The sequence below is a fragment of the Heterocephalus glaber genome, unplaced genomic scaffold (assembly GCF_053883595.1).
Source record: "Heterocephalus glaber isolate CG9 unplaced genomic scaffold, H.glaber_assembly_v1.0 deba00001463, whole genome shotgun sequence".
NCBI lineage: Eukaryota > Metazoa > Chordata > Mammalia > Rodentia > Bathyergidae > Heterocephalus > Heterocephalus glaber.
In genome coordinates, this window is record NW_028258310.1 from 12,437,581 (window position 1) to 12,447,500 (window position 9,920).

General features: G+C 37.9%; 1 protein-coding gene across 1 annotated transcript; it reads left to right on the forward strand.

The window, feature by feature from the left end:
• The first annotated feature begins 2,062 nt into the window (after window positions 1-2,062).
• On the forward strand, window positions 2,063-7,651 carry CUNH5orf46 (chromosome unknown C5orf46 homolog). The gene is made up of 2 exons (XM_004854365.3): window positions 2,063-2,175; window positions 7,412-7,651. The coding sequence occupies exons 1-2, from the start codon at window positions 2,106-2,108 to the stop codon at window positions 7,561-7,563; spliced, it is 222 nt and encodes a 73-aa protein (XP_004854422.1). The 5' UTR covers window positions 2,063-2,105; the 3' UTR covers window positions 7,564-7,651.
• The last annotated feature ends 2,269 nt before the right edge of the window (window positions 7,652-9,920 follow it).

Genomic DNA, 9,920 nt, shown 5'->3' on the forward strand with positions numbered 1-9,920 from the left:
CAGAGACATCTGAATGTTGTTCCTCCTGGAATTCAGGGGACCAGTATAGTGCTCAGCTGGCCCTGATGTTGTTGTTGAAAGTTTCCTAATGCGCCTGATTGTCTCTAGATCACAACTTTTGGTGCAGAAGAGAGAAAACCAGAGTCGTATTGAAGAAACGGGTTGGAGAGGCCTGACAAGCAGAGCTGCCTGTTTACTTTCAACAAAGAGCTTTGTGCCTTCTAAAGAATCCAACTAAGGGGGAATGGGCTTTGTCCTGATCTTGGCTCTGAGACACTGCACAGGTCTCCTTTTCCTACATGTTTATTAAACCCATTCATAAAATGGCTTGCTGACATCCAGAGTAAAGTTTTGGTCCTTGCAAGTCCTTATCCCAAGTAATTGAGCATATAGCTTCCTCAGGATAACTAGTATCATCTAGACTTGAGACAAGTTTTAGACCTCTGAGTGCTCATATCCAAAAAGAAAGGCACATTGTATCTGTAGTACAGAATAGGATCTCAATGATATCAGTTTGTTCCATCAAATGTAAATTATTTAATCCAATTAATCTAGTTAACTATTGTTTCTTTTCCTTTTGAAAGATGGTAAGGCAGACTTTATTAAAATGAGTCCATGGTTAAGTATAGGTATAGGGACCACTGCAAGTGGCATCTTGCAGTGGAAGGGAAAGACTGGAATCAATTTCCAAGATTTTCTTCTTTTTCTTTCTCTTTCTCCCTTGCTCTCTCTCTCTCTGTCTCTCTCTCTCCCTCTCTCTCTCTCTCTTTCCCCCTACTCATCTCTCTGTTTACTGTAAGTCTAGAATAATAAATATTCAACTCTAAAAATAATAGTCTTTTCTCTACAAAGCCTACAGCCCATTGGTGGAAACATTTAAATGTCTCATGTGTTCTTGTTTGGAAGAACCAGGCAAAGAAGTCAAAACAGACCTGTGTCAATCACTAGACTCCTTGTGGTTCACAAATAATAAAACACTCTTCCCTTAAGAGAGCTGAAGGCTAGAAAGCAATGTAAGTCTTCTATCAGATGAATGGAATGGATAAAGGAGGTTTGGTTCATGAACACAGTGGACTATTGTTCAGCCTTGAAAAGAAAGTAAGCCTGTCATTTGTGATAACATGCACTGACATGGAAGACCTTATGTTAGTAAAATATGCCAGACTCACAAGGACAAATACCACATGATTTTACTTATACAAAAATCTAAAATAGGTAAACTCACAACAGCAGAGAATGATGGTTACTAAGGGCTGGGAGGAAGGATTGGAAACATGTTGGCTGAAGAATACAAAATTTCATTTAGACAGGAGGGATAAATATATCAGAAGATCTATTGTCCAACATGGTGACTGACCATAATTAATAAAAATGCATTGTATACCTGAAAAATTACTGGAGTAGATTTTAAGTGTACTCACCACTGATAAATGCCATGTGAGGTAACACGTATGTTAATTGGCTTGATTTAGTCATTAACTGTGTATACATATTTTAGTACATCATGTTGTGTACCATAAATATGTAGTTGTGCATTTGTTTTTATTTATAATTTTTATAGATAGATGTTAGCTAGCTAGCTAGCTAGATCCACAGGCTGAAGAAGACAATTACTAAAACATTTAGCTTTCCATCACTGGGATCAAGGATTCCATAGAGCAGATGAGGAAGGCACAGTATGTGGAAGGGCATGGTCAAAGGCAGTGTGGTCATCCCAGCACATGGGAAAAGAAGCCAGGCACAGGAGGGGAGTAAGCACATTTTCAGTCTGATTTGTAGTTGTTCCTCAGGGCTAAATAGTAATTCTGCCTCGTAACAATCTAATTATCCATGCTTGCAGTGGAACAGCCACTTTCATATTCTTTATAGGTGTACGGTACATTAGAAACCCCAGGAGGGCTTTTCTTTCCTTATTAAAAAAAACTTTAGGTTTTGAAAGACAGGGCAGGGCTGAATAGTAGCGATCCCAGGGTAAGCTGTGCAGACATCTCGTTCAACAACCTAAATTCCACAGCAGGTGACGTCATCTATGTATGCCCTATAAATGAGGCAAAGCTCCAGTGCAGCTGAGCTATTTATCTGCATCTATACACAGTACCACAAGAATGGCTGTCTCGGTACTTCGACTTACAATCGTACTGGGACTGCTTGTCTTAATACTGACCTGCCATGCAGGTAAGTGCTTTAGATCACAGCCATGAACTGTGCCGTAGTGAGCAGGGATTTGGAGGAAGTTGGCACTGACCCCAAAATATAAAGGGGGAGGGCCCCTTGGGTGCTACAAAAAGAGGAAACAGGAGGCACATATTCTAACAAAGGAAGGGTTTTTACTATCTTCTGCTTCAGTTAAAACTTCCATCTTCAGTACATGTATGAAGTTTGCAATATTTTTTTCTTATATAGTCATATTGTACAGTGACGCTACTTATAAATTTCTTGAGAGCTGGGGGAATGTTTTTGTTTGCTTGCTTCATTTTGTTTCATCGAGACAGGATCTTGCTACATATCCCTGGCTTGGTCTTGAACTTGCAGCAATCCTCCTGACTTAGTCTCCCAAATGCTGGGATTATAGGCCTGCACCGCCACATGTGGCTTGGAGTGGGAGGCATTTTTATGATTATAACTACTAATGCTCAATGGTGAAAACTACACACTCTGTAATAAGACTCCTAGGATGGCTTCCCCACTAACCAGAAATGCACCTTTAGGCTTGTTATTTAATCTCTCTGTACATCATACATACAAAGAAACATTAATAATGTTCATTTTCTTATAAAGTCATCATGAAAATTATATTAAAAAGACAATAAACTGGAATAGTATGTAGTCAATAATAAGCACCCAATAAATATTAACTGTCATGTTATCATGTGTAATATTTTGGGGGATTGGCTTTTGAGACAGGGTCTTGCTATGTAGTTCAGGCTGATCTTGATTTCATTATGTAGTCCAAGCTGGCCTCACACTTGCAGTGATTCTCCTGCCTCGGCCTTTCAAGTGCTGGGATTATGGGTGTACACCACCATGCCCAATAAACTGAGTAACTGTAATTGACTATTTTTCAGAATCCTAGTGTCTTAGTTACTTTTCTCTCATTGCTGAGACAAAACATCCAACACTCAAAGTTAAAGAGAGAAAGGTTTATTTAGCTCACAGTTTGTAGAGGTTTCAGTCTATAATTGGCTGGCTCCAAGGCAGGGTGGCATGGCAGACAGGCATCACAGAGGAGAAACACTTCATGATGGGCAAAAGGTAGCAAAGCAACAAGAAATGACCACAGCTTTTTCTATCCCTTGTGTCTTATCCAAGCTACTTAGAGTGGTAGCACTCACACCCTCAATCCTAGTGCCCTTGATCCTAGCATTGCACTATGAATCAATCCCAGCATCACACACTCTAGATCCAGCCACCTCTGAAAAGCCCCACCTCTGCCAAAACGAGGCTTTGGGGGGACATCTATACACAAGCCATAATACCTAGTAAGCGAACGTGCATACTTCCATCATTTTCCTTCTTACAGCTTGATAAACTGACCTTGCAGAAGAAAGGTACTTGAGCATAGATGCAGATGTAGGTGGCATTTGGTAGTAAGACCTGAGTTCCTAGATTCTTTCCCTCATAACTGATATCTTACCCAAGCATTGTAAGGACTACAAGGCAGTATTCAGCATGTTCATTAATTAATTTTTTGCCTGCCAAAGACTTTCAGCTCTTGACTTGTCTCTCAAAGGTGCAAATATTTACCAATAGTCCTTTGAAGGCATCCTGGTAGAACTCACACCACTCACTATCAGCACAACACACAGGCTTTGCAACAGAATGACTCTAGTGAGGCATGTATGCTGTGCTGCTAGGGTGGCCAACACAGAGAAGTAAAAGGTGAGATTTGTGTCCTAAAGACCAGACCTAGTTCCTTCTTTCACAAATTCTGCAATAGTAGTTAAATAATTTCACTGTTTTGAGTCTCAGTTTCTTCATCTATAAAATCAAATAGCTATCAACTTTATAAATAACACAATTTTATCATCACTGCACGAACTGTAAAAACTATACAAATACCTGCAATGCTACCATTGCTCACAAATTTATAATCATATTGAGTAATAAATTTGAACAGATAGTTAATAAAAATAAAGGATTTTTTAGATTATATCTGTTGTTGTTGTTTTGGTACTGGGGATCGAACTCGGGTCCTTGTGCTTGCAGGGCAGGCAGCAGAGCCACTGAGCTAAATCCCCAGCCCTTAGATTATATCCAAAAAGAGAAAATATTCAATTATGGACTTCAATGATATGTTGATAAGTATGAAATTTCTTGACATTTTAATAGTAGTTTTAAATTTTCATAATCTCCTGAGGTGCTAGAGAAAAAAGGAAACAGAAATCATTTTGTTGCTATCATCATTGATAATAATAATAACACAGTAAATGTTTCTTATGATCTTACCTTTGGCCTCTTATTGTATATCCATTATATAAATATACAGATAAATATATACACATTTATATGATATCTCTAGGAGATACATAAAATATCTTTCATTCCTGACAACACAATGAGGAATCAGAGACAGTGGTAAAGCATTATCTACAAGGTAACACAGCTAACACCTTGCTGAAAACAGGAAACAAACTCAAGTTGGAAGACTCCAAACCCCATGATGCTCCACACTGTACTACTTCTCAGGATGTCTGAGGCTCAAAGACTGAGGTGGAGTCTGATCTTCACACATTCCCATCCAGGCTCCTTGCATATTGAAAAGCTAGTATTAGTGTCATATCAAAATTAAAAGTCAATCAAATTAAATTGTTATGAAAGCAAATAGGAATAAAAAGGAGAAAAACTCATTTTTCTTTTTTTTTTTTTTTTGTACCGGGGATCAAACTCGGGTCCTTGAGCTTGTACAGCAGGTGGTGGAACCACTAAACTAAATCCCTGGCCCAAAAAACTCATTTTTCATGTAAGGAATGCTTTACACTTGTCAAATATCTTCAGAGAACAATTGCCTGGAAGTAGAATTCTATAATGCAGGTAACATAGTCTTAAAAGCATTCAATTTTAAAACCTGGCTCGGGGGGCAAGGAATTTAGCTCAGTGGTTCCGACTTTGCAAGCACAAGGTCCTGAGTTCGATCCCCAATACCAGAAAAAAAAAAAAAAAACAGCAACAACTTAAAAGTGTTTGGGTCGGGGATTTAGCTCAGTGGTTCCAACACCTGCCTCACAAGCACAAGGTCCCAAGTTTGATTCCCGGTACCAACAACAACAACAAAAAAAAAGCAAGGAAAACCTGTCTTGACCTCTTTCTAGATGAATGATTTAAGTAAGTTATATAGTTACCCTGAGCATCTGTATTCTCTTCTCTAAAACTGTAAAGCCATTGCTGAGCTGAATGCAGATAAAGATATGTCACAAAAGTTCCATCCCATTGTTAACACAATTGGCATCCCAGGAAAATTCTGTTTCCTTCTTCTTATGATGAACACAAACCAGTTCTGGGCATATGGTTGCCCTGCATTTTAGGTGAGGAGCAAGTGTATATTTATGCTTTTTTTCAAAAACCTTAACTCTTAGGTAAAAGCACTGCACATATAATGCTAGACTTAGAAAAAATACTTTCTGAATGAAGAAATGAACAGCTGAATGAATGAAAGAATGAATACTTGATAAATAGTATACAAATTTTTGTTATAAGTCCAAAATTGGGGCTCCTATCAAATCTTTGGTTATGGCATAGTAAACAACAAATGTTTGCAGATTTGAATGTCAATATTTTTATGAAAAGTTTCTATTTTAGGATATTATACCAGTACAAAGATTTTGACATAATTTGATAGTCTTCACAAAAAGCTAGTTTTGTGCCCTTTATCTTTATGGGCTATAATGTCCAGAAATTGGGACTTCATGAGTCAAAACTTGAGATAGGGTAGCTAGATAAAATGAAAGACACACAGTTAATTGGCATTTCAAATAAGTAAGGAATAATCTTTTAGTATCATTCCTAAATATTGCATTAGTCACTCTTATGCAAGAAAGGTATTTGCTGCTTATTTCAAATTTAAATTTTACTTAGCACTATATTTTTATGTGCCAACTCTGCTTATAGTACTTGTCAGGCTACAATAAAGTTAAAAGGTAAAGGTCCTACTGCATTCCATCACCAGGCTCACTGCACACATTGTAACTCTTGTCATTCTTCCATTAATTTTCATCTCCCTAAAATAAAGACCACTAACCAAAGTCAAAACCCAGCAAGGGGACTTCATGGAACCAGCCACATTACCTGGATCCTTGGCACTCAATCCAAAGGGCATTTGGTTAGGGGCCAAGTATAAGAGGCCTGCAGTTATGGTCTCATCTCTTCTCCTATTCTTTGTAAGTTCTTCTGCAAGTTCCCAAGCTTTTCAGTTTCTCAGCCCAGTGAGCAAAAAAAATATACCCATATGATTGGCCAAAGGTAAAATTACATAGTGCTTGTAAAATAATTATTTCTGTAACTATTTGATGATATACAAGTGATAGGATTTCGTTTTCACCATCATTATTATACTTTCAATCTTACTAAAGAAATGAAAATTGTGTACTTTTTGGTCAAAGACTATATAGTCATCACAGAGTGCTTGAAAACCCACAATTTAATATCAGACACACAGGGGTTTGAATTATATTTCTGCCACTACCCAACTCTGTGACCTTGAACCAGTTTCTTCAACCTTTCTTCAATTCCATCTCTTCAGCTTTAAATTGAGGTAATAACTCTTCCTATCTTATGGAGTTTTGGGGAGGATAAAATGAGAGGATACATGAGGATTGTCTGTCATAGTTATGCATTCAAGAAATGCTTGCCGTTGACATTCCATCTCCACCTAATTTTGCCATAGGCAAGGGGATTCCAGGGAACACAAGCATTCTTCTGTATTCTTCTGTATTTCAACCCTAGGACTGGCATTTACTAGTTGCTTAACTCTGGGAAAGGTATTTCTGCAAGCTTCAGTTTTCTTACCCACAAAATAGAGCCAATGATTATTTAAGCATCAGATTTGTTTTTGTAATACATGAGATAATGCATGTGAAGAATTTAATCAGGCAGGTATGAGACATTTAATGGTTCCCTGTACGGAAAAGAGACTTTTTTGTATATTTTGATAGAGTCTCCCTGTTGCCCAGATGGGACTTGAACTCTCAATTCTCCTGCCTTAGCCCCTACTGCTGGGATTGCAGATGTGTGTCACTGTGCCCTGCTGAGATTTCCCTTTCTTATTCCTTTTTTTTTGTTTTGTTTTCCTTTTCAGTGCTGGGGCTTGAACCCAGGGCCTTTGCTCATACTACACAAATAGTCTTCCACTGAGCTATATCCCTAGCCTCCCTTTCTTATATTGATGAATTACATCTGAAATTCTGTTTTCTTTCAGATGACGAACCAGAGGAAACAACAGAAAAGAAATCAGGTGATTCAGAAACAAAGCCAGACACAGACATCCCCAAATTCCTAAACCTCCTGGGCACAGAGATCATTGAGAATGCAGTTGAATTCATCCTTCGTTCCATGACCAGGGGATCGTAAGCCCTGAGACAAAGCTTGCTTTTGTCCTACTCCCTATTAATAATGACTATATTGTCTCAAATGAATAAAAAAGGAAATTTACACCACAGATGAATGCATTATTTTTCACTGAAAAATATTGTCCTACTTTAACATAAATTTTTCATCCAAATGAACTAAATACATATACATCCCCTTAGGACTAAATAGGGAAGAGGCTGAGCCCTGGACCAACAAACAGAAAGTCAATTTCTGATCCTGACTCAGGTGCTATTGTGCAAGGTGATTTGAGCAGAGGGTAGTGTTGCGGTGATTAGTGATGGATATGATGAGTCACAGGTTTATTTTATAGTTTGAATAGTTCAGAGGGGTGACAGATACAGCAGATTATCTCTCCTTAGAAAACCTCTCAGTCCATTAGTTTTGATCATGATGGATTACCTATGAAAGATTATCCATCTCAGAGCTTTTCCAAAATGTTTTCGACCTACTTCTAAGACCATGTTTCCTAATACAAGTGATTTCACCCTACACAGCTTTGATTTTACATGGCTACTTCACCCTCCTGATGTTAATGCCCTCACCTTCAGCTCCCTGAGATCAAATTCCCCCTCCTGAACTTCCATGTGGCTTCTGCCTCTGCCTCTCTGTGCTTCTGCTCTTTAGTCCTGTCCTGCATGGATGCCTAACCAGAGTTTAACAAAATGTGGTCAATTACTCACCTGCTGCAGGATCCACTGGAGTTTATTTTTTAAAATATAATATTCCTATATTCCATGTTGCTTTATACAAAGGCAAGGCTAACAGCATGCTTTTTATTTCTAAACAAGCATTCCAGGTGATTCTGATATAAAAGTTATTTCCTAATCAGATGTTCTGGGCTACATAATTGGGCCTTATAATTTCACATAGCTTTTAGATTTTCATTCATATTTTATTTAGATGTGAATTCTTATACTTTCATGGCTTCTATTAGATTCTCAGACATAATGAACAAGTAAAGAACCATTTCTATGTAGTATAATTGGGAGTTTCTTGGAATCTTTGATCTCTGTAAATCAACATATATTTGGCTGAGCAAGGTCCTACATATCATCTTTCTCCACAAATTGCTAAAATTCACAGCTGCTTCTCTTTTATTGTTATATTTCCTATTGTATTTCCTTTTGTTCTCTAAGCAGGTGTCCACAAGCCCTGGCTCACAGAGTGGTACAGGTCTGTAGTCTGTGAGAAACCTGACTACACAGCAGAAAGTGAGCAGTGGGAGAGTGAGCAAAACTTTATCTGTACTAACAGTCACTCTCCATCACTTGCATTACCCCTGAGCTCCACCTCCTGTCAGATCAGCAGTAGTATTAGATTCTCAGAGGAGCACAAATCCTACTCTGAACTGTGCTTGCCAGGAATCTAATTTGTGTGTTCCTTATGGGAATCTAATGCCTGATCATCTGAGGTGGAGCTAAGGTGATGATGCTAGTACTGAGGAAAGGCTGCCAATAGAGATTCACATTAGCAGAGAGGTCTGACTGCAGAGACCATAATAAATTAATTCCTTGCACATATATCAAAATCTTATTAGTAAATGACAAGTAAAAATTAAGCTACATCTTATGGCTGGCTTTAAAGCAGCAAGTGAGTTGATGTATTTCAACTGTACCACTGCATCTAGTGGCAGGATATAAGCCAGAATCTGACAGTATTTTAGTCTGTGCAAGACCTGCCCATAAGTTTATTTGGCACTTCCATCTGTGCCTCTTTCTCATACCGCACACTTGTTGGTCACAGTTTTGGTGAACCAGTAAGCTAACCCTAGCCAAAATGAGTAAAACAATAAAAACTAGAGAGTTTCCTGTGGGGCATAATGCCAATTTTGTTACAAAGGTTCATTGTTATGGGTGTATAATACATTTAATCTTTTGAGTCTTTCTATTGATGAATTATTAATTTTAATTTTATGAGTTTTATTATTAAACAATGAGTACTTAATAGGAAAAAATATCAAAAAATAAAATATTAAATTTTTAATATTTATTGAGTGTTCTACCAGGAAAATCAAAAGAAAACTTTTTAAAAGACAAATCCTTAATCCACATCTGTTGCTGCTTTGTACATACCTTGCCATTCATCTACCAAGTGGGTGAATGCACAGAAGGCTTGTTGCTGTCCTCACATCCAGTTACTGTGAGCCACATTCTATTATGGTAAAGTATATGTTTGCTTAACAGAAGAATGTTGTGGGTGTATTTTACCCCCCATAATGCTCAGGTAAACATACACAGAAACTGTTAGATGGAACATTATGTGGGTAAAAAAATCCCAATTTGAGCCTTTTGCACAGGTGCATATACCTTGCCAGTTTGTCATTTTGTCATACCAAG

Bases quoted from the DNA above. Each gene is read 5' to 3' on its own strand.
- CUNH5orf46 (XM_004854365.3), top strand. From the start codon at position 2,106: ATGGCTGTCTCGGTACTTCGACTTACAATCGTACTGGGACTGCTTGTC. The intron at 2,176-7,411 runs GTAAGTGCTTTA...GTTTTCTTTCAG, and splicing joins AATACTGACCTGCCATGCAG to ATGACGAACCAGAGGAAACA.